This window comes from Mugil cephalus, chromosome 12 (assembly GCF_022458985.1).
Source record: "Mugil cephalus isolate CIBA_MC_2020 chromosome 12, CIBA_Mcephalus_1.1, whole genome shotgun sequence".
NCBI classification, from domain to species: Eukaryota; Metazoa; Chordata; class Actinopteri; order Mugiliformes; family Mugilidae; genus Mugil; species Mugil cephalus.
Window position 1 is genome coordinate 11870588 of NC_061781.1, and position 23502 is coordinate 11894089.

Consider the following 23502-nt stretch of genomic DNA (forward strand, 5'->3'; position numbering starts at 1 on the left):
ATCACAGTGGAAAAACCCGGGTCGACGCGGCACTCGTGTTCACATGGAAGCGCGTCGAGACGAGCCGATAAGATCCCGGGTCGACCCTTTCACATTGACCGGAAAACCCACACGTGTTTGGAAGGTGTTGTTTGGCAGGAATTGGCCTCCACGGGGAACAGTCACACTGTTTATCTGCAGCCATGGGAATCCACGGGGAATAAGTCAGAGAAAAGATAAACAGCGTCTTGATTTCTCCAGACAGTTCATAATTGTGAGAGCGTGATAGTGGGAGCTAAGGAAAAGGAAAGTGATGGACAATGGATTAAGAATATGAATTAAGAATGAGCAGTGTTGTGAAACATTTAATCACAGATGATGTGTTTAGGGCAAAACTTTACATTTGCAAATACAGAGTGAAATATATTTCAGTTTGATGCATTTTTTTCCTTATAAAACAGATCTGGTAAGATTAACACAACTGTTAATAAGGATATTGTCGCATTAAATTTCAGTATTTTCTACTTGGAGTATGACCTTCCACACACAAATCTGCTTGTCGGGCAGGCAGAGCTTTGAATGTAGATTGTTTCCATTATCAGAAAAAAACAAAACAGTGGACAATGGAACTTCATGAGTCATAGCAGGACATAGCAGGCGACAAATGAATCTGATGCTTTGTTAACAATAAATACAAACCCCCGTATCAAAGTGGTCATACTGGTTTTCCATCTTGATTAGAGTGTGGGAAAAACGTGCGTGAGAGCGGTTGGTGAGCGGGTTGCACCGCAGGCCATCCACCACAAGGGGGAACCCTATGTGAAATACTGACGTCAAAAACACTTATTATTTCTTTTACATGACCTTTATCGCCACATACACCTGCCTGACAATACGCCCATTACTGGGAATAATCGGTTACATGGAATTTGTCAGTACAAGTCCAGTAGTCGGTCTGGAGTTGTGTAAGGTTTCACTATTTCTTTTTATCTAAAAGTGTTCAGTGCACTTTGAGTGACCCCGACATACGACACAGTGTTGAGCGCCTATCACTGAGTCATGACACTTTCTCAAAATCATCATTTATGAACTTAACTTGCCGAGTCATTGTAGGTTGCAGGCAGTGAAAACAGCAACAGCAAACCCCTCATTGTCATATACTAGTTTTCCATCATGTTTAAAGTCTGCTGTCTTATTAAAAAACTAAAACGGCATATCTACTGTACTGTGTACTGTGTGGATTAACAGATTCCATGAATATGAATCATGTGGTGACTTGAGTCGTGTTCTCGTGTTCTCGGCCAGCCTGGCTAGCCTGATAACCTGAATTTTTTTTTTATTTGTATCAGTTCATCTCATTTCATCACAAGTACACCAAGTATTGCTAAAATGAAATCAGAGCTGCCTGTGGTCAGGATCCCCGTTGCTGTTCAGGTTGTGTTCATACTCTGTGTGAAGTGTGCTTTAAGATAAGAGTTTGTTTTTTGTTTTTTGTTTTTTTGGCTCCTATGTGTTAAGTGGATTACCTAATAATAATATGATGGCCAAATCTGAAAAGTGTTTTAAACATCATCAATTCTGCAAAGTAACACAATTAAATTGTTCATAATACTGCATAAAATTATGGAAATGTACACGGCCTTCACTGTTTAAGGCAAATAATAATAATAATACTTTTTTTTTTGAGTCTTTGTGCTGTTTGGTAAAGCATTATTTTACCGGATAACAAGAAACCCCCACAAAATACTTTAGAAAAAAAAAAGCATCACCTTCATATGTTGTTTATGGTCCCTGAAGGTTTCATCATACGATATTTTTTAGCTGTATTTGCGATATGCCTAAACACTGAACGTGATCATTTTATGAAATGCTATAAAACACAAGGCTGTCATGAAGGACCCACGTTCCACATACAACCTAAAAATATATGCAGATTTAATTGTTGACAATTACAGTAATAAGTGTTTGGCAGAAAAGTCTTGGCATTTTCAGCATAAAGTTCAGTCACAGTGGTCACTTCAGACCTGATTGCACAACACTGAAACCATAAAAAATAAGTCACACCTGTATTTGTAGGTTCCACAGAAATAAAACGTCACTTTCAGGACTGCTTTTGGCACTTGTGCGTCAGATAAGTCAGAGGTCACACGTCAGTAAACTATCTTCCAGTGTGTGGGCTGTTCACATTCTTTCTCGGTGTCCCCACAGAAACGATTGTATGTCATTTTGGGGTCAAAGCCCAGGATCTCTCTCTCTTCATGGATCCGGAAAGAGAAGGTGGACACTGAGGTTCCTATGAAGAATCTGGAAAATGTACAAATTAGACAGTACTGTTAAGCTGTTGTTGAGAAAAAAAAACTTCACAAGTCCAGTTGCCACACAAGGGTTTGGAGAAGTTTTTCTTTTTTTCTTTCTTAGCACAAAAGTTATTAAATGCACCTGTGTGTGTGTTTTTTCTAAAACAAAGCAAAGATCAAATTTTAAGTTTTAAGATATTGGATTATATTAACAAGAGGAAGTTTTAAGATAACAAATCCAAATTAATGACAAGCAACAGAACAAGCAAGGGGCACTTCAGTTCAAAGTCAAGGAGAGTTGCCAAGAAGTGCACCTACAAGTTTTTTTTTTCTATTTTGAGGTCTGGACCCAGTTCAAAATAACAGCACAAGAGTATTTTTTAAAGAATGTGTTGGACCGAGTCCAATGCACCTGTTACGTTTGCTTTTTTTTGAAAAAATGTATTTCAGTGTGAGAGCCAGAACGAGTGTGACAGAATATTCACTGAACCACTGTGTGACAAGAGGAAGAAAAAAAAACATAGCTGGAACTTAAGTCTACGCCTGCCAAACATTTAAAGTGTTTAGTGATCAGGCCCAAGTTAGTGCTCGAACCTGTTCCTCCTAATTTTTTTCGTCACCGTCAAGTTGAAATAATTTATCAGTAATATGCTCAAACGTCTACGTTGGCCAAGAGGTAAACCGCTGCTACTCTTGTCATGAGTCCCCAATAATTCCCCTAAATAACAATTACTGCATCCAACCAACCACACAGCCATGACTGTCCAGAGTCATAAAATGTAGTGAAGATTAGTGTGTACAACAATATTATGTTTTGTTTTATCGCACCATTAATAGTGCGACAAATAAATTCCAAACTAGCTGTCAAATAAACTTTTCTGCTAAATACCATGCATGTGTGTAACTGAACCATGAGTGTGAATTCACCTGGCATGGGCACATATCCACTGGTCAATGATGGCGACTCCTCCGTCTTTAAGGAGCTCTAAGTCCTCTACGGATGGCTCAAACCGCACCATGTCAGGCAGCAACTTTTTCAGATCCTTCAACTCTACAGATCACACAGATTGTACAAGATTAGTCTACTACTATAGATATTACTACTACTAGGTTTTCTTATTACAGATATAAAACACTGTTTTCTTAGCAGAAAATATCAGTTATTTTAGCCTTTTCGGTTAGAAAGTAGTGCTATAACCAATCAAAGATAAAGATAATTACATAAGAAAATACATTATTATAGCAAATCACATTTCAGCATACTCACATATGAATATACAGTATAGCAATCTGTAAACTGACTCTATATGTGCTGGTATATAACTGTTACCTTCATCATCTGCATCTGTCGCAACAAACACTTTCTCCAGTTTGTGTTTCTTCATCAAGCTGCGCATTTTTTTGACTGCTCCCTTAAGACTGGGTACATCCTCTCTGTGACCCCAGATAAAGTCCTTCCTGCGCAGGTGGACGCCCAGATATGGACCACCTTTCGCTGAGCCGGGCTTGGCCTAAGGAGGAAGTGAATAAGTAAGTAAGACTTATTAATAATCAAAACAGTGACATGGTAAATATTTCAGAGAGTAGATTTCCCCAGCACTAGCACAACCACATAATCACGTCACCATACAAGGTTCATCGACTCACCTTCATGCGAGTCCAGTCCTCACTGTATACTGTACGGTCTCTGTCATCTGTGGAGTTTAGGTGTTTTGCTCTGAAGTCATCTCCTATGAGTCGCAAGTGCTTAGCGAAAACCATGCTGCGCCGAGTCTGCATTAAAACAGACAGTTGTAGAGATTCTTTCATCCAATTACACATAGCAAAATGTGCTTTAGTATGGTTAGATCAGGCAATCACTGTGAATCACCCAACTCCTAACGCCGACATTTGTGAAAAAGATGTGATATTACATGACTTACATCCCAGTAATCCTTTCCAGCATAGTGATCATGAAGGAGTGTTTCTGCTCTGTCAAGCAAAACTGATCTGCAAAATATTGGATTACAAACAGGTTCATTCCTCCAAGTGTAACCAAGATCTGAGAGAAGAATGTGCATGTAACACCACACTCATTCACTTTTCAGCTACTCACAAAGAATCAAAGGCTGCATTGTTCGTGTTCTTTTTTTACGCAGGTTTATGACATAGTATCATCTTGTTAGTTCCTTAACTATTTTTCTAGTCTGTTATCTGAAGTTACTACTACTTCTACTACTTGCAGAAGTAACCAAAAACATGTTGCGAAATGCAAAACAAGCTGCGTTATTGTCTAGTTTTCTAGAAAATACAGCAAAACATCTGATGTTTTCTTACTTATAAGGTACTACATGACAAAACAACCTCAGTGAAAAATGTTTCAGTGAAATTGTAAGCCACCTATTCAGACTGGCGTTTATGTAGGGTTTCAAGTTTTAGAGTATAATCATTTTTTCTTATTTTATTTATTATCATCATGAATATATGTTCTATTATATGTTCCTTCACCAACATTTCACTCTTTATATTATTGTATTTTTTATATTTTGTATTATAATATATACTTCATAGATTTTATATTTATATCACTGCTTGTGTTTTTTGTCAGTTGCTAATAAAAGGTGCTATGTGAATAAATGATACTATATGATTGACAGTTCAATGAAACAGTAAATTAAAAATTTGAATCAGCTTTAATCTTCAAAAATATCTAATGCTAAATCTCCTGGAAGACAAACAAAGCAGTAAGTCATTTCTAAGATCCTACTTCGTTTGGCCTTGCAGATATAAAGTATATTTTCATTTATTAAAAGATACGTTTTGTTTGTACGACATGTACAATTCAGTGTAGGTGGTGTTTTGGCAAATTCCTTTCCAAGCGCTAGAAAATAACCAAGATTTTAAGTACTTGAATAACTCTTTGAATGATTGCAAAACTCTTGTTGTAATACTGATGTATACCCTACACATGTATCAGCTACGTTCGACAACTCACTGTGTATTCACTGTGTCAGTGAATTTCAAATCAATACATCACTCTGTAGACTCACGTCGCTGTGATGTTTCTCTGTAGAACAGGAGCCATGATTGAGGCATGGCCCTGAGCTGATATACATGTCACATTTCGAGCTCTCGTCTCCTCGTAGCCCCAAAACCAGCCCCTTGGAAACAGACAAGACAGTTGAAACAATTTCAGCACCAAGACCCACAGAGATTGTGTTACGCTTTATATTTAACATTAGTTGTGTATTAAGAGAAATCGATTATTTGTTTGTCCAACATTGTATTTTAGTAAATTTCTACACATAATATTGTTTTTACCTGTAGTATCCCTGTTTATCTTTGGAGTACATCAGCTTGTCAATGCATGGCCGCTCATCAACCTTTTCCTCCCATTTCCCATCAGTCCACCCTTCAGCATAGTTTTGCAGAACCAGAACTTGATCTATGAATGGGCCTCCATTTTCTACACCCAGCGCAAGAAGAAACAACACTGAAATAACTTCAAGACACTATAAGAAAGCGTATTCTAGATGAAAAGCTCACCAGCAATGAATTCCTCATACTCCATGACGGGCACGTTGGCCTGCAGGCTAGTGAGGCTGAAGAACTCGCCCCATGGGATGCGCATCTGGTGAATGTTGGGGCTCTGCCAGTGGTAGAGACGGCCCCATGGGGGGAGCACCAGGACCCAGTCATCCCCCTCTTTCCTCAAAGACTTGACCAGGGAGGCCATGCGGATATAGACATCCCTGCGAAGGTTGAAACCCTCTGGGGGGTTCACATCATACAAGAGGTACCTGACATAAAAAAGGGGGCATGAGAAAGTGGTTTGAGTGGAAGAAAACAGCTGCAGGCAAAGTCAACAACCCTCAAACTCCTATAGTAACTCAGATGAATTCTCACAAGTCATGTCATATTGCTGCTGTGAACTTGCAAACACTCAATCCTGTCGGTAATAGGAAGAAATAACAGTAAGTAAAAGTAAAGTTAGTAAAAAAAACAAATTTTAGCTCTGTTAAATTGTGCTAAATGAACACTCAATACGCCGAACCACTATACAGCACAGCAGTGTATTAGCAACAATATTACAGTATAGGTCCGAAGCTAATTTGGGGTTCTAAATCGTAGAACTTCATAAAATTGGCAACTTTTACAATGGAATCTGGTAAACATTTCGCTTCTTTCACGATGACTGGGGTTGAAAACAGCCGGCAAACGGACAAAAACAATACAGCAAAAGACTAGGAATGTAACTGAACTTGTACTCGTGGCACATAGAAACGTTACTCTTATGGCCGAACAAAATGAATAGCCCGAATATAACCAAATCTACGTTAGCATATGTAGCTAGTTCGCTAACAGTAACCCACCGCAAGTCCCTAGCAGCAGCGACGGGTGCAGTAGCCGTGTGACTTGCACTGAACGCATTTCCAGTGTTTACTGCTTCAGGTGTCGCAAAGGCGACGAAAATAGACAAAAGGAATGCGTTGAAATAATGCGTTGAAGCAAGGAATATATCTGGTTTATGCAGTGCGCTGAACGCCATATTTCCTCTGAGCCACGCACTTCCGGAAGCCCCAAAAGCGTCTGCACAGTTGCCTAGCAACCGCAAATCACACGTTTGCCAGCAGATTGTTACACATTTACCAGCTTTTTCTTGGTAAATATTTCACATAGTTGGTAATGTGAACGAGACTAACTACGGAAACTTTCTGTAAGATGTGCATAGTACATGCCAACAAAACAAAAGACAGGTTTGTGTTCAATAAAGATCTGAAAATCACTACACATTCAAGAGAGGTAATCAAGGGTCAAGTGTCAGGACAGGCAAAGCAAGTGTTTGGGATCCTGCAAAAAAATAAATTCTTAAAGCGGGCCCCCAGATGAATGCCTTTCATCATACTGTATTTTGCAGTGACGACCAAAGATCCCTTAAACAGTATGAAAGCCCTACAGTGCATTGATAATACTCTTTAGTATGGACTGGGGTCATAGCACATGTCTTTGCCTGTGCTTATGTGTGTGCATATGGAAGTGGCAAATAAACCCAATTTAATTTGATTGTCAGTGGTTGTGGTAAAGGTATCGATTAAGTAATCTACCATCTGATCATGCTACAGATTAAATTTCAAAAGGTCTTATAAAAAGACTGAGTCAAACAGTCTTTAAATATTTATTTTAGACTGAGTCAAACAAACAAAAAACAGACACAGCACTATATTTGGGGGAACTATTTATTCATACAGATTAATAAACACAAAAAGTGCCAAAAGTACAATGCTGATGGCACAAAAAATAAAGAAACAACACCTGTGTTGAAATGAAAAATGTAATAAAACCAAATACTCTTGAAACTACGACACCTGATGTGTCCCCCTTCTTTTCTTTGACAAATAACTACTTAGCAAGAATATATTTTTCATATAGGCTCTCTTAATATTCCTCGCCTTCCTCATCATCTTCAAATGAATCGATGCCCACTTCTTCATAATCCTTCTCCAGGGCTGCCATGTCTTCTCTGGCCTCTGAGAACTCTCCTTCCTCCATTCCCTCTCCAACATACCAGTGGACAAAGGCTCTCTTGGCGTACATGAGGTCAAACTTGTGGTCAAGCCTGGCCCAGGCCTCAGCGATGGCTGTGGTGTTGCTCAGCATGCACACAGCTCTCTGCACCTTGGCCAGGTCTCCACCAGGAACCACAGTTGGAGGCTGGTAGTTGATACCCACCTTGAAGCCTGTAGGACACCAGTCCACAAACTGGATGCTACGTTTGGTCTTGATGGCAGCAATGGCCACATTGACATCTTTGGGCACCACATCACCACGATATAGCAGACAGCAGGCCATGTATTTGCCATGACGTGGATCACACTTCACCATCTGATTGGCTGGCTCAAAGCAGGAGTTAGTGATCTCAGCAACAGACAGCTGCTCGTGGTAGGCTTTCTCAGCTGAGATGACCGGGGCGTAGGTGGCCAGAGGGAAGTGGATACGAGGGTAGGGCACCAAGTTGGTCTGGAACTCTGTCAGATCAACATTCAGGGCTCCATCAAAGCGAAGTGAAGCTGTGATGGATGAGACTATCTGGCTGATTAGGCGGTTGAGATTGGTGTAGGATGGACGTTCAATGTCGAGGTTTCTGCGACAGATGTCATAGATGGCCTCATTGTCCACCATGAAGGCACAGTCAGAGTGCTCCAATGTGGTGTGGGTGGTGAGGATGGAGTTATAAGGCTCCACTACGGCTGTGGAAACCTGAGGAGCTGGATAGATAGCAAACTCTAGCTTAGACTTTTTGCCAAAGTCTACAGACAGTCTCTCCATGAGCAGGGAGGTGAAACCAGAGCCGGTGCCTCCACCGAAGGAGTGGAAGACCAAGAATCCTTGGAGACCAGTGCACTGATCAGCCTGTAAATATAAAAACAATCAGAAAGGATGGCAAAACCATACTAACAAATCAAATCATTGGTTTGAGAGAATCTTCTTCTGCTCAGATTACAGATAAGTGTTGATCCCGCCAAGGCCTCCAGCCTAGGGTTACACAGACATTTAATTTGTCTTCTTTTCTGTAGAATACTTATGAGCGTCTGTGACTGTAAATAGAATGAATAGATGTAGTTGGTTCTGAATGTGATTTGAACTATTGATTGACTGACTATGTAAAATAAATTTTCAAGTTAAATAAAAACTTCAAGTGATTCACCAATTTACGGATCCTGTCCAGAACAGAGTCAATGATCTCTTTGCCAATGGTGTAGTGTCCACGGGCGTAGTTGTTAGCCGCATCCTCTTTTCCTGAGATCAGCTGCTCAGGGTGGAAGAGTTGACGGTAAGTTCCTGTTCGCACTTCATCTGGGGAATCAAAAGAACAACAGGTGAGAATACCAATTCATCTGTGAGAGGGGTAAAAAAATTAACAAGTTCCGCATTTCAATGCTACTGACCAATGACTGTGGGCTCCAGGTCGACAAAGATTGCTCTGGGGACATACTTCCCCGCTCCAGTCTCACTGAAGAAGGTGGTGAAGGAGTCATCATGGCCACCAATGGGCTTGTTGCTCGGCATTTGGCCGTCCGGCTGGATGCCATGCTCCAGACAGTAGAGCTCCCAGCAGGTGTTCCCCATCTGGACACCAGCCTGGCCGACGTGGACAGAGATGCATTCACGCTGCAGGAGAAGGAAGAAGGGAGAGGAGCAGGGGAGGTGGTAAAAGGACATACAAATTATTCCACATGATCAAATTCTTACACATAAAAACTATGGCTACCAGAATCTGATGGAGCCATTCACAAACTCAGCCACTAGGTGGAAGCAACGAGATACACGAGAGAAAGAGGGTTGAAGGTGAAAGAGCAAGCAAAACAACTTTACTGCAGCTGTCACTGGATCTCATGTGACTGCAGTCATGAGCTCAGATGTTGTTCATGAGCTGAAATGGAGTTTGAGTTCAGAGAACTACTGAGCACTTGAAATTATGCTATAAAGATGATCTGAACAAAAACAAACCAGGCAAGAACAAACCTCCCAAGTCCATTTAAACTTAATATTGTGCTGTAAAGAAGTTTGACTTTAGACATTCTCGCTGACACTTCAAATGGGTTAAAATGGAAATGTAAAAACTAGTTCATACATATTATATATAGCATATGATACTTACTGGAGCTCAGTTTATGACAATTGTTGTCCTTAAGAAAATTTGTCATCAGTGTTTCTTCCTTGTGAGGAAACAACTGGACTGTGGTCATTTACTATCACTATTGTATATTTTTACTCAGCATTATATATTCATATTATTAAATAACTTAAATATCTTTCACTGGACACTGAACCTCCCATAGGATAAATAAGGTATCTACCTATCTATCTTTATACAATGGTTGTAGTCCCTTTAATTAATTTAATTAATTTAATTTATTTAGTAGCGGATCCTTTTAGGTTATATTGCCATTACCATTGATTTAATATTATTTTACAACAATCTGATCATTGCTGGATCGCTAAACCACCGCTCTCTAACGTCATCAGAGGTCACAGAGCAGTGACAACCTGTCACATATGGTTGCCAGCCTGGCTCACGGTGGGTGGCTATTTTTACATTGCCCCCGACTTTCTCCTTCTCAATGTTCAGAAAGTGGGCGAAGGATGTGGGTCAATGGGTGGGAGTGCAGTTACCCTGTATCATTTTCTTTAGAATCTGTTAAATCTTTGCGATACATTTCATTGTATATGCTTCAGTATATTCTATGCCTCAACCATACTTCAACAAAGATGACTCCCTGCAGACGTGTCTGGGTTTCCAGGTCAGCAGAGCTCTGGGCAGCAGTTATTTTGGGTTTCTTGCGCTAACCTGACACCGAGCTGCAAGGGCTGGCTGTTCCTGTAAACACTGACGGTCAGCCCCCCGAAAACAGTGGTCACTGCTGGACAGAACATCATCTCCTGAATTTGATTTTGTCACTTGAAGGCTAAGGTGTTCTTCTGTATGAGCAAGTAACAAATTTAGGGCAAGTCTCATCGGCAAAGCTTCCTCAAGCTGTCACACTTTCCATTTAAATGAATCCGGTCAGGGTGTGTCTAACAGAAACAAATCTGAGGTGCCGTGACACCGACTTGAGATTCCAGTTTGGTCGGTGATGTAAGTGTAAACAGGATTCTGCTAGAGACAGATTGCAAGGACGGATAAGTGGAAGAGACAGAAAAGCATCCAACTTGTTTCATTGTCACAGTACATTCTGAAAGACATGTTGGACACCCAGATGAGGAAACATGATACAATATGGCGGTTTTTGAGACTGACTCTACCACCAACAGGATCAGACTGCCAACTTTGGATGTGAATTGGCATGAATTTACTTATTCATTTCAACAGATATTCATTGTCTCTATCAAGCGCACTTTGTAGTTGGGATAGTCCTTATTGGGGTCAAAACTTCCCCAAGACAACATATCAAGTGTAAATAAGGCATGGTATTCTGAAGAACACTTGTGTTGTGTTCAGATTGGTCTCAATGTTCTCAATGTGAACTTGTTTTCAATGTCCCTATGTGATCTATTTGCCGAATACATTGCCTCCAGTTCTTTAGAACAACTAAACAAATTATCAGACAAAGAAACCTGGAATGTAATATAAGCGAATGACTGTAAACACTGGGTAAACACTTGATTTTGATGAATATAGATTAGCCCCTGGTATTTTCCTGTTGGGATGTCCCAGTCTGACTCAAATGATAGGGCGATAAGCCCTCACTGGCTGCCGGTAGTACAACGGTCACCCTCCAGGCCTCTGTTGTTGTTTTTTTTACAGTGTAAAATGTGACAAGCTCTCAGCACAGCTAAAAAGCTACACGATAGCGATGGAAAGTTGGAGAAAAGGGTTGACGTCGTGCCGTCGCCTGGCAATACAAGACGAGCACTATTACTGTACGCAACTTGGGAACTTGTCGTCCAGTACAGTGCACTTGCACTTAATATATCACATGCATAAGATGACACAGTTAGCTAACTTTCATTTTGTAGCTCTGTGCAATGTTAGTCCCAAGTATAGAACTGGTCAAAAAATATACTGACAAAACAGGAACTAGATTTTATGCACTGGGTCTGTGTGATCAGGGCGGGTAGACTGTAACGGTGTACTGAACACACAATGACACGCATTATGTCCTTATGAGCAATGCTAACAAGCTGTGTTTATACTACGCAGTGCAAACAGAACGCGGGGGTCCTGTGTGTGTTAGCTGGAAACAGACAGTTATTACAACTAGGCCAGTAACAGACCCATTCACAGGAGCCGAAACGTGACAGGTATTAGCTGTGTTTTAATGCTAATAACTCTATTTTGAGGCACATGACATATTTCCAAGTCCTTTCATTTAATCTGCAAATGTGCAACTGTTACGGGTTTACCACGGCTGTTTGCATAAGAAGTGGAAACGGGAAATGTCCTGTTCTGCCCAATTATACATGCCTTGTCTGAATCTGAACTGACTTGTTGACAGATGCATTATGAGGCACACCTACATTCCTCACAGAATTGCAAGTTAACAGTCAGCACACACCTTGTAGGCCAGAATACAGTAAGTATTCTGAAACTGTACTTGAGAGAAAAATAAACACACACACAAAAATGAATAAATAAATAAATAAATAAAAATATGTGCTACATGATACATGATGTTTCCACCTAAATCGATTTTATTTCCCCCTTTCTCTCCTGATGCGCCGCAGAGGAATCATCACCACCTGATCCTGCAGGGGAGCAGCCAGCTCAGCTTTATTGCCAGTCACTGGAGCTATTTTCTGTCTGCTGCAGGAGGCCACAGCACAGAGGGAGCAGCGACTGCTGCATCACCCTTTTTTTCCATTGCAACACTGAGCGCTCACTGACGCACTCTGCGAAAATGTAGCAAAGGAAACAGGACTATAAGAAAAACCGGGATATTTCTCGTTAGAATCATACTCACCATTGTAGAGTTTTAACAGAACGACCTCTGGGAGAAAAAGATACTCGAAATTGGCTGCAGGTTCTCCGGAGCCTCTCACAGCGGCCGTCAATGTGGTCCGGGTGAGTAAGTAATGCCAGGTGGGCGAGGAGCTCCCACACTAGTACGGTCTGCCGCAAACCACTCCCACCTGTCAGTTTCACGTGAACGCGCGTTTCTTGGACCGCGCGAATGCATCGCTCTCAGAGCTACTGCGACTTTTAGAAAATATTATGGTCATGATTCCCGTTCATTTCAGTTACCAGAGAAACGCTGACAAGGTTTTGCGAGCGATAGAGCCGGTGCTTGTGCCTCCATCAGTCTCATCTTTATTCAACGCCTTACAGTAGATTCATTTACACATATCAGTACACGTACACCAATCAGCCATATCATTAAAACCACTGACAAGACATGTAGATGACATTGACTCTCTTGAGACGAAACAACACTCTGCTGCGAAACTTCTGGAACTGGCATTGCTGCGGATGTCACTTAAATACGTATGTACCACCCACATTGCAATGACACTCCTTTATTGCAGCAGTCATCCTCAGCAGGGTGCAACCTGACACGGGCACAAAATCGCTTTAGGAACAACTAAAAAAAAAAAAAATGAAAAAGAGAACAATGTGTTGACCTGGCCTCCAAATTCCCTTGATTCCAAACTGTTTAAGTATCTGTGGAATGCAGTGGAACAAGCCTGACCCACGGAGCCCCTCCCTTCAACACATAGCACCCAAAGACCACCCACCAGGACCCATGTCCATTAGTTCTCTGAATGAATCACAACTGTTTAGGAGGCACAAGGGAGACTTACACATTAGTATTCAGATGACTGCTGACAGCATCCGTGTGTGAGGAGACTAAAAGGAGGAAGAAAATGAAGTGTTGCAGCTTTGGAAAAGCCATTTAGGAAATGTACTTTAAAGAGGAGACATTCTGCTTTATTTTTACCCTTGACGTCTGGGGTTCTGTTTTAGCTGTATGTGTCACTTCTTATTTGTCACTTCTTATATTATAAGAATATGTCTTCTTACATTTTAAGATATTTTTGGAGTCCCATCACTTTTGTTGCATAAGACATTCAGTCCTGCTCTTTCCACTCATCCTGATCAAATATCTTTTTAAAAGGTCCCCATTTCATTATGATCATGCTTGGCACTTAGTTTCAACTGAAATATTGAAAAGTGAAAAAAAAGCAAGTGTCTAAACATGCCTTCAATTCAGAGTGTCTGAAGCATGATGTAATGAGAACTCCAACCCTCAGGTTTCCTTTCTGCTGGGAGGGACGGACATTCTGCAAACCAATCCATAAAGCTGCCTCTCCTCAGACTGCCATGTCACTGTGTGCTGGCACTGTAACATTTTGAAAGCTAGAGGTCGTAGTTGCTTCATCACTAGCCACAGGCACTGTGACAGCCAAGAACACTGAGTCATGCAAAAAATGTATTTCATCTGTCGCTCCTTAAAATGATACCGTGAGCTTTTGATCTATGCTGTTTGCCACTGATCAGTGAATATTTGGCTAGATTTAGCAGCGTTTTCATCTGACATGGACCGATATTGTGCTCTGGATTTTCTTGCTGTCCTTGATAGCACTCTAAAACGTTGTCAATCATTAGTGAAAAGGCCTAAATGCGCAACACTGGGGACCTATATGCACAAACAATGGAAGTAGGCCATAGCTTTATGACTCAGGCAACACCTCTGAAGACAAAGGACATACAAAAACGTCAGTAACGTGATATTTATGCTGAAGGAATGTGAACCAGACGATTTAATTTTTGAAAAAGGTTCACATTCTCCATTATACAGGATATATCCATGGTACTGTATATTCCCATCCCCATCCCCATCCCCATCTTGTCTTCAAAGCATTAAAACACAATTACTGGGTCTGAATTTTTTTCAGCAAACAGTATACCTGTACTTTTTGCCAGTGGCTGAATTAGAATTTTGCACCTTTGTGAATTAAAGGGACAGATGGAGAGATGAAACCCTAATTACTGTATTTGTAACCAACGAGCCTCACAGCCTCAGGAGAGAAACTGACTAACTCATAATGATTAACTCTGCAGCCAGTAGTGTTTCATAACACCTCCCGGTTGTCCCAATATATTCCCGGCCAGCGCAGATGCAGTCAAAAGCTCTGGTTTCAATGCAACAATGCGGAGAGAACCCTGTGCTTTCCTGTATCTTAATGCTCTATACCAATCAGGCACAACATGAGGACCATATTCCCGATATCCTGTAGGTCTCCCTTGAGCCTGTGGGTTGAGGGGAGGGGCCTCTGTTGCTCAGGCTTGTTCCAGTGCATCCCACAGACACTTGATCACTTTGGGATCTAGTGAATTTGGATATCAGGCTAACAACTTGTGCCGTCCTCCAGGCTTTTGGAGTTGTTTCTTAACCATTTTTTTTTGTGTGTGTGTGTGTGTCTATGTCATCCTGCTAGAGATGCCTAGTCTGGTCTAGGTGGGTGGTACATTTCTAAGTAACATCCACATGAATGTCAGCTCCAATACTTTCCTAGCAGAACATTCTATTATCACAAGATGGTCAATGTTATTTATTTCACCTGTCATTAGTTTTAATGTTTAATGTCAGTATCGTTTGCCATCCACCTCATTTTTTTTTAAACTCTACATGGTATTAGTAATAAAGACAGTTAAAGGAAGGGAGAATTCCTCATTACATTTGTGATTGAAGCAGTGACAGACCGTATCATTGTTGTATCAGAAATAAGAGACACTGAGTCAACCTTCCCATGTGGAGCAGACAGGTGATTCCTGCTGCTTTTGTCTTTTCTTCAGTTAAAGAAAACACAAGAGACACATAACTGATTTTTGACTTTTGTTTTTTTTGTAGCAGTTACTTTCTTTAGACCTTAAATATGTTTTCCTCTACCCTCAGAACTACCCTGTGCCTAGAAATCTCAAAGAAGTCCAGAGAATTTTTGGGCAAATTTAAACACCGTACCTATTTTGGCCTTCAGCTATGCTACATGTGTGATGTGGTTTGAACTCTAGTAATACTGGTGCTTGCATGAAATATCACAGAGTGGAGCATTCTGCCTTCGAGCTATTGGATTGTATCAACAGTTTACAGTAGGCTTTTGCTGCCAACTGAAACAGGCAGCTCCTTTGATGTTACACAAATGAAAGTAATACTGAATGGGGCTGCATGTGAGCTACACAACAAATTGGGTTTCTGGACTTAGAGAGCTGAATGGACACACAAGAGTGCTGTGGCAGGCTTTTGTTTAGCATGCAGTATAGTGAAACCCCTGCAGCAAGCAATTGCTGTTTGCACAGTGCAATCAGCTGACGCCTTATGAAGCAGTTCACATGTATTCTGCTCCTCTCTCCCGAGGGAACTAACAAGGAACAAGGAGAAGCAGGTCTCATGTACAGTATATTGTGTCACTTTAAACATTTTTTTGCAGAACTTTAAAGTTTCATGCATCTCTTCAAGGTCAAAAGTAGAACAATCATCTGACAATCAAGTCTGTACTTAAGTTCTTCCTTAACATGAAACGGGATGCAACACGTACAAATTCATTCAACAAATGCAATTGACTCATATGTTAGAGAATTTTTATTTCTTATGATGAATATTTCATGCATTTGTATTTTAATCCTGTCAAACAGTGAGACATAAAGTCTCACGTTCAAAACTAACATTACCTTTCTCTCATCTGACTCTCCTTTGTGAAATATGAGGTCCACGTATCCACACAAAACACTCATGAACAATAGGTAGGGTGGTGACCTCCTTTCTCTTTGTGTGTTTGTCTGTCAAGCGGATGATCTTATCCTGCCCTCATCAGTCACTCCTCTCATTACAGCACAGATCAAATCACTGTTGGTCTTATGCTGCAGGTATATAAAAGCAGAGTAGCACAGCATCCTCAGCACAACATCTTCCTACCGATACCTGAACATTGGACAGGAGAGTTTAACCATGGTAAGGTCTGATTTGCTAAAAACTTTTTGTAGGTGTACTATTATCCGCTGTGATAGTTTTTTTTTTTTTTTTTTTCCAAGCCTTGCAGGAAATGTAATTCAAGTGTGGGATATTTTATACTAAACCTGTTTTTCATCCACGACAGTCTGTGATAGATGGTGTAATGTTATGTGGATTTGTGCAGTTAAACACAAGAGCAGCGGCTGTGTGGAAAATAAATAGAAGCTTCTGGTAACTGGACGTTGTTGCTCGCTCTGTTTCAGCGTGAATGTATCTCCATACACGTGGGCCAAGCTGGGGCTCAGATTGGTAATGCATGCTGGGAGCTGTACTGTCTGGAACATGGGATCCAGCCAGATGGACAGATGCCCTCGGAGAAGGCTGCTGGAGCAGGAGATGACTCGTTCAACACCTTTTTCAGTGAGACAGGAGCAGGAAAGCATGTTCCCAGAGCCATCTTTGTCGACCTGGAGCCTACTGTCATCGGTCAGTAGTCTGTTACACCATTGATGATATTTTACAATCATTATTATCATTGGTTTAGTTTTTTTTTTTTTTTTTTTTTGCCCTTTAAGAGCAATAACATTGAACTAATCTAAAATGTTTACTTCCACTGTGTTGTATGAATATTTATTAAAAAAAAAAAAAACTCAATGTTGTTGTCAATGTCAATGTTTGTTCAGATGAGGTGCGTACAGGAACGTACCGTCAGCTGTTCCACCCTGAACAGATGATCACAGGAAAGGAGGATGCTGCCAACAACTACGCTCGCGGTCACTACACCATCGGCAAAGAGATCATCGATATTGTTTTAGACAGGACTCGCAAACTGGTAAGACTCTGAGGTAACATGGGTGTGGTGTATTAAACTTTTTTTTTTATTGCTTGAATAAATTAGTAATTTACTTTGTGAACTTTTGGATTTTCAGGCTGATCAGTGCACTGGCCTGCAGGGCTTCCTGATCTTCCACTCTTTTGGTGGAGGCACCGGCTCTGGTTTCACCTCCCTGCTCATGGAGAGGCTCTCAGTTGATTATGGCAAAAAGTCTAAGCTAGAGTTTGCTATCTACCCAGCACCCCAGGTTTCCACAGCTGTAGTGGAGCCTTACAACTCCATCCTGACCACCCACACCACCTTGGAGCACTCTGACTGTGCCTTCATGGTAGACAACGAGGCCATCTATGACATCTGCCGCAGAAACCTCGACATTGAGAGACCAACCTACACCAACCTGAACAGGCTCATTGGCCAGATTGTGTCTTCAATCACGGCTTCTCTTCGCTTCGATGGAGCCCTGAATGTTGATCTGACAGAGTTCCAGACCAACTTGGTGCCCTACCCTCGTATCCACTTCCCTCTGGCCACCTACGCCCCGGTCATCTCAGCTGAGAAAGCCTACCACGAGCAGATGTCTGTTGCTGACATCACCAACACCTGTTTTGAGCCAGCCAATCAGATGGTGAAGTGTGATCCACGTCATGGCAAATATATGGCCTGTTGTCTGCTGTATCGTGGTGATGTGGTGCCCAAAGATGTCAACTCTGCTATCGCTGCCATCAAGACCAAACGTAGCATCCAGTTCGTGGACTGGTGTCCTACAGGCTTCAAGGTGGGTATCAACTACCAGCCTCCAACTGTGGTTCCTGGTGGAGACCTGGCCAAGGTGCAGAGAGCTGTGTGCATGCTGAGCAACACCACAGCCATCGCTGAGGCCTGGGCCAGGCTTGACCACAAGTTTGACCTCATGTACGCCAAGAGAGCCTTTGTCCACTGGTATGTTGGAGAGGGAATGGAGGAAGGAGAATTTGCAGAGGCCAGAGAAGACCTGGCAGCCCTGGAGAAGGATTATGAAGAAGTGGGCACCGACAGCGTAGGAGACGAAGATGATGGGCAGGAATACTAAATTTCCTAAAAAGTGCATTTAAACCAAAGTCAACCGATTTGTTTTATTTTTGGGAATGGGGATTACAGTTTTTTTTTGTGGTGAAGAAAGATGTATCAAGTCTATTATTGAATCATCAAAACTACAATATAGTTGGGCTTTTTTTTTCAGTCATTAAAACAATATGTTAAAATTCAAAAAACACTGCATGATAGATAAACTACTAACATATTCTTACTGTGACACATATTCTAAAACAAGCATAAATTTAAAAGCTTAACATCTTACAACTTGAAAATACGAGGACACACATCTAAAAGCATTGAGTTTTCTTACAAAGCAAAAAAAAAAACATCTTGCTTCGACGTTTAAAGATCCTTTCTGTCAGGCTGAGAAACTGAGACCAAACCCTTTCTTTTGTGCACCTCCCCCCACTATCCTCTCCCATGAGGAATGTAAGTTATGAAAGGGCTCTTATGTCAGTTTCTATATACCATTCAGCTGTGACTCTGAGAGACAGAGACCAAATCACTGACAAAGTCAGTGACTAGTGTTGTTTATGTAGCTCATACTCAGACAGTGGCCTGCAGCAACAATAGGATCCCAGTTCAGCGATGTATGAATCACCGCCCTGTGATCCTAACGGGGCAGCTGAAGAAGTTGTACCAGAGAAAAAGTAGAAAACCGGCCTCCATCTTTGGTTTGTCTTTGAATCTTTCTCATTTCAGTAGTAGTAGTTGCCACTGTCCTGTATCATTTTATGTTATTTGGGTCACTTCAGTGTATTGTAAGAACTGTCTGTTTACTTTTTCTGCCAGTAAATTATTTGTCTTTTACATTTGATGATGAAAATAAAAAATTTCACCATTTCCCCCTAATGGAGCACCATGTGTCATTATTGATTTAATGATTTTACTCAGGCACAAAGGGGGGCTGAGTGGGTGTTGTTGAGTGGTCGGGTACAGATTCACGCATAAAATAAGCATTGTGAATCGTCATGAATAAAGTCCTTGTTACACTATATGTTTGTGTGTTGATAAATTCCCGCATTTAATGATATTATCACATTCAAAAACATACATAAAGAGCTCCTGGAGCTCTGAATTTATATAATGGAGCAACAGACATATGAGAAAACACGGCAAAATGGTGGTAAAGATAATGAAAGAGGGACACTTCTTGCAGATTTTAGGGTCTAATCTCAAACGGAAAGACAATGCAGATAACTGTAGGGGAGGTTAACTTAAAGGCAGTATTAGGGAGTTCCCCTCTTTTTCTTTTTTCTTTCCTTCTTTTTTTTTTTTTTTTTCAAGCTGCAGCTCCCTCCCGCCAATGATGTATGCAGCTGCTTGCTGTGGTTCTGTGCCTGCCCCCTCCACATCCTTCCTTATATAAACCCGGACTCTCCCTCTCCTCCGCACTTCTGCCTCGTGTCTGAATCCTCAACGTCAGTCGAAGGACAAGCAGACAAAATGGTGAGTAACTGCTTGCCTGATGACGTTGCCTTGAAATTCCATTCTGTCTTCCTCCCATCTGCTGTTCTTTGTCTTTGTTTCCTAGGCTTTATGTGGATTAAATATCTAAACCTTTTTAATGCTCGCCACGCCTCGGCTGTGAGACTGAAGGCTGCTAACATAAAAGCAGCTTTATCCTTTCTTCTGATTGATAGTCATTTGCACCTGAATTTATGTAAATAAATTTTTAGAGCGCGTCTGTTGAGGATTCAGGGAGAAATAGATTGGAATGGTTACACATGATGAGTCATTTCTGTACCAGTGGACAATCTAGGTCAGACAGATACTTGTTGGGCCGCTTTGTCATTTTCACTTGTTTGATACGCAGCTTGTGACAAAGCAGAACACATATAAAACAAAACAAAAAAAAAACCTAAGATCAGACTCTTGATAATGTTTTTGTTTAGGAATTATGGCTTTCCTTTTCTTAGAGGGAGAGAGCAGGGTAATCGTGGCAGTAGGGGGATGGAGGACAGGAACAGAGAAAGAAGGAGTGGTCTGGCCTAGGCAGTCCAAGTTAGTTGGAAGCCATTTTGCAGCTGTTAGGAGTTTTTGGACTGGGGGACGTGGAGAGAGGGAGAGAGGGAGGGAGAGGGAGAGGGAGAGAGCGAGACATCCCTGACTGTTACAGCACTGTGCAGCTGGACAGGATGGGGGAGGAGAGAGAGGCACAATAGGGGAGGGGATGAGGAAAGGGAGGAGATGCAGGATGGAGAAGTGGGGGGAAGGATTTTTTCTATCACACTGGGGCAGGGCCTTCCTGTCTGCCACACACAGCAGCTATATGTTGCATTCTTTGGACAATTTATAAAACTCTCGTAGACAGTTTAAAAAAAAGGCTTTCAATTATGTGTCATCTGAAACTACATTTTCCTGCCTAGTGATTCTACGATAACAACCCACAGTACAAAGCAAAGACAGATGCTTGTGGACAGTGAATGTATTGTATGTCTCACAAATTATTGGTTGTCTGTCTTTTTAACAGTCTCCCTTTCCCTTCTTTTTCAGCGTGAATGTATTTCAATGCACGTCGGCCAAGCCGGAGCCCAGATGGGCAATGCATGCTGGGAGCTGTATTGTCTGGAACATGGGATCCAGCCAGATGGACAGATGCCCTCGGACAAGACTATTGGAGGAGGAGATGACTCCTTCAATACCTTCTTCAGTGAGACTGGGGCAGGAAAGCATGTTCCCAGAGCCATCTTTGTCGACCTGGAACCTACTGTCATCGGTCAGTAGACTGTTAATGAACAACTTACTCTGACTATTTAAGTATTTTTGAACCCTTTTTACCTAAAGTATTAGAGCAAATATAATAAGTAGAACACGATTCTTCTAAATTCTTTATTTAAGGATACTTGGTCTTAATCTAATTTTTATATTGTCTATTTTACAGATGAGGTGCGTACAGGAACTTACCGTCAGCTGTTCCACCCTGAACAGCTGATTACAGGAAAGGAGGATGCTGCCAACAACTACGCTCGTGGACACTACACCATCGGCAAGGAGATCATTGATCTTGTTTTAGACAGGACTCGTAAACTGGTAAGAGATCTGTCTTGATTGTGTGTTGGAGAAAGTTGGAACTTCGTTTATGTGAGTTGAGGGTGATATTAATAAATTGCAACCATGTGTTCCTTTCAGGCTGATCAGTGCACTGGCCTGCAGGGCTTCCTGATCTTCCACTCTTTTGGTGGAGGCACCGGCTCTGGTTTCACCTCCCTGCTCATGGAGAGACTATCTGTCGATTATGGCAAAAAATCTAAACTTGAATTTGCCGTCTACCCAGCCCCTCAGGTTTCCACAGCTGTAGTGGAGCCTTACAACTCCATCCTGACCACCCACACCACCTTGGAGCACTCTGACTGTGCCTTCATGGTGGACAATGAGGCCATCTATGACATCTGTCGCAGAAACCTCGACATTGAGAGACCAACCTACACCAACTTGAACAGGCTCATTGGCCAGATTGTGTCTTCAATCACGGCTTCACTTCGCTTTGATGGAGCCCTGAATGTTGATCTGACAGAGTTCCAGACCAACTTGGTGCCCTACCCTCGTATCCACTTCCCTCTGGCCACCTACGCCCCGGTCATCTCAGCTGAGAAAGCCTACCACGAGCAGCTGTCTGTTGCTGACATCACCAATGCCTGCTTTGAGCCGGCCAATCAGATGGTGAAGTGCGACCCACGTCATGGCAAATACATGGCCTGTTGTCTGCTGTATCGTGGTGACGTGGTGCCCAAAGATGTCAACTCTGCTATCGCTGCCATCAAGACCAAACGCACTATCCAGTTCGTGGACTGGTGTCCCACAGGCTTCAAGGTGGGTATCAACTACCAGCCTCCAACTGTGGTTCCTGGTGGAGACCTGGCCAAGGTGCAGAGAGCTGTGTGCATGCTGAGCAACACCACAGCCATCGCTGAGGCCTGGGCCAGGCTTGACCACAAGTTTGACCTCATGTACGCCAAGAGAGCCTTTGTCCACTGGTATGTTGGAGAGGGAATGGAGGAAGGAGAGTTCTCAGAGGCCAGAGAAGACATGGCAGCCCTGGAGAAGGATTATGAAGAAGTGGGCACCGACAGCTTGGGAGACGAAGATGAAGAAGGAGAGGAGTACTGAAGGATCAAACATCATCACACATTCCAAGCGTTGAGAACGTAACACATTCCCAGCAACATTCTGAAAATATGTGGTGATGCCATATCAGTATTATCAATAAAAGTCCTTAAGAACGTCCTAAATGAACTTGTGATCATTCTTGATTCGTCATTCTTCCTGCATGGTTGTCAGCTAAGCAAATATCTAACTTTCACAACTGTAACAAGCTATAATTAACTTTCACACAAGAAATTGGTACCATAGTATAGCATAGTGCTGAGAATCAAATACTTAATGTTTGGATAAAGAAAAAATCATACAAAATATTATAATAATACATTTTTAGTCACTATGTGATTAAATTTGCTGCTTATAATATGGGGGTAAATTTTTATATGTAGCTCCACTTTACTTACTCAAAAACTCTCCCTTCCTTCTCCATTTTCCTGGCTTTTCATGCCATGTAGCTGAAGGCATTGTTCTCACATGGGCTGGGCCCGCCTAGTTCTTGTAGTTTCATCCTTGGGCCAGCAGATGGGAGTGATGTGACCAATCATTAAAGCTGAGTGACTCAGAGTGTATGTGAAGACTGGATGTTTAGTCATGCTAAACATTGCTGATCAACCCAAATAACTATGACATTACATATAAGTCAAGATGGTAGTGACTCCTCTGAGTCACCCAGTAAAATTAAATCTTGCTTCCTGATAAATCACACTAAACTACTTAGTATGAGTGGTGTGTGCTGCTCTTGTTTTACTGTATTAGCCGTTATTGCATTATCAGACTATCAGAACAA

At 41.7% G+C, this 23502-nt stretch overlaps 4 protein-coding genes across 4 annotated transcripts; 2 read left to right on the top strand and 2 right to left on the bottom strand.

Annotated features, from left to right (window-relative positions):
* Positions 1-1890: 1890 nt before the first annotated feature.
* On the bottom strand, positions 1891-6837 carry pofut2 (protein O-fucosyltransferase 2). The gene is made up of 9 exons (XM_047600670.1): positions 6629-6837; positions 5802-6055; positions 5577-5721; positions 5306-5416; positions 4199-4265; positions 3924-4049; positions 3607-3787; positions 3204-3327; positions 1891-2283 (listed from the first exon to the last, which is right to left on the bottom strand). Exons 1-9 carry the CDS (start codon positions 6802-6804, stop codon positions 2130-2132), a joined length of 1338 nt encoding a protein of 445 aa, XP_047456626.1. The 5' UTR covers positions 6805-6837; the 3' UTR covers positions 1891-2129.
* A 637-nt stretch (positions 6838-7474) lies between these two features.
* Positions 7475-12882, bottom strand: LOC125017452 (tubulin alpha chain-like). Its single transcript, XM_047600669.1, has 4 exons — positions 12719-12882; positions 9203-9425; positions 8962-9110; positions 7475-8666 (listed from the first exon to the last, which is right to left on the bottom strand). The coding sequence occupies exons 1-4, from the start codon at positions 12719-12721 to the stop codon at positions 7692-7694; spliced, it is 1350 nt and encodes a 449-aa protein (XP_047456625.1). The 5' UTR covers positions 12722-12882; the 3' UTR covers positions 7475-7691.
* Positions 12883-16586: 3704 nt separating this feature from the next.
* On the top strand, positions 16587-19466 carry LOC125017251 (tubulin alpha chain-like). Its single transcript, XM_047600152.1, has 4 exons — positions 16587-16705; positions 16969-17191; positions 17389-17537; positions 17635-19466. The coding sequence occupies exons 1-4, from the start codon at positions 16703-16705 to the stop codon at positions 18607-18609; spliced, it is 1350 nt and encodes a 449-aa protein (XP_047456108.1). The 5' UTR covers positions 16587-16702; the 3' UTR covers positions 18610-19466.
* Positions 19467-19912: 446 nt separating this feature from the next.
* LOC125017250 (tubulin alpha chain) lies at positions 19913-22841 on the top strand. Its single transcript, XM_047600151.1, has 4 exons — positions 19913-20063; positions 21111-21333; positions 21499-21647; positions 21747-22841. Exons 1-4 carry the CDS (start codon positions 20061-20063, stop codon positions 22722-22724), a joined length of 1353 nt encoding a protein of 450 aa, XP_047456107.1. The 5' UTR covers positions 19913-20060; the 3' UTR covers positions 22725-22841.
* The last annotated feature ends 661 nt before the right edge of the window (positions 22842-23502 follow it).

Bases quoted from the DNA above. Each gene is read 5' to 3' on its own strand.
- pofut2 (XM_047600670.1), bottom strand. From the start codon at position 6,804: ATGGCGTTCAGCGCACTGCATAAACCAGATATATTCCTTGCTTCAACG. The intron at 4,266-5,305 runs GTGAGTCTACAG...AATATTTTGCAG, and splicing joins CAGAGAAACATCACAGCGAC to ATCAGTTTTGCTTGACAGAG. The intron at 2,284-3,203 runs GTGAATTCACAC...TACATTTTCCAG, and splicing joins TGGATATGTGCCCATGCCAG to ATTCTTCATAGGAACCTCAG.
- LOC125017452 (XM_047600669.1), bottom strand. The intron at 9,111-9,202 runs GTCAGTAGCATT...TTGATTCCCCAG, and splicing joins CCTGGAGCCCACAGTCATTG to ATGAAGTGCGAACAGGAACT. The intron at 8,667-8,961 runs GTGAATCACTTG...TTATATTTACAG, and splicing joins TGGACAGGATCCGTAAATTG to GCTGATCAGTGCACTGGTCT.
- LOC125017251 (XM_047600152.1), top strand. The intron at 17,192-17,388 runs GTCAGTAGTCTG...ATGTTTGTTCAG, and splicing joins CCTGGAGCCTACTGTCATCG to ATGAGGTGCGTACAGGAACG. The intron at 17,538-17,634 runs GTAAGACTCTGA...TTGGATTTTCAG, and splicing joins TAGACAGGACTCGCAAACTG to GCTGATCAGTGCACTGGCCT.
- LOC125017250 (XM_047600151.1), top strand. The intron at 21,334-21,498 runs GTCAGTAGACTG...TCTATTTTACAG, and splicing joins CCTGGAACCTACTGTCATCG to ATGAGGTGCGTACAGGAACT. The intron at 21,648-21,746 runs GTAAGAGATCTG...TGTTCCTTTCAG, and splicing joins TAGACAGGACTCGTAAACTG to GCTGATCAGTGCACTGGCCT.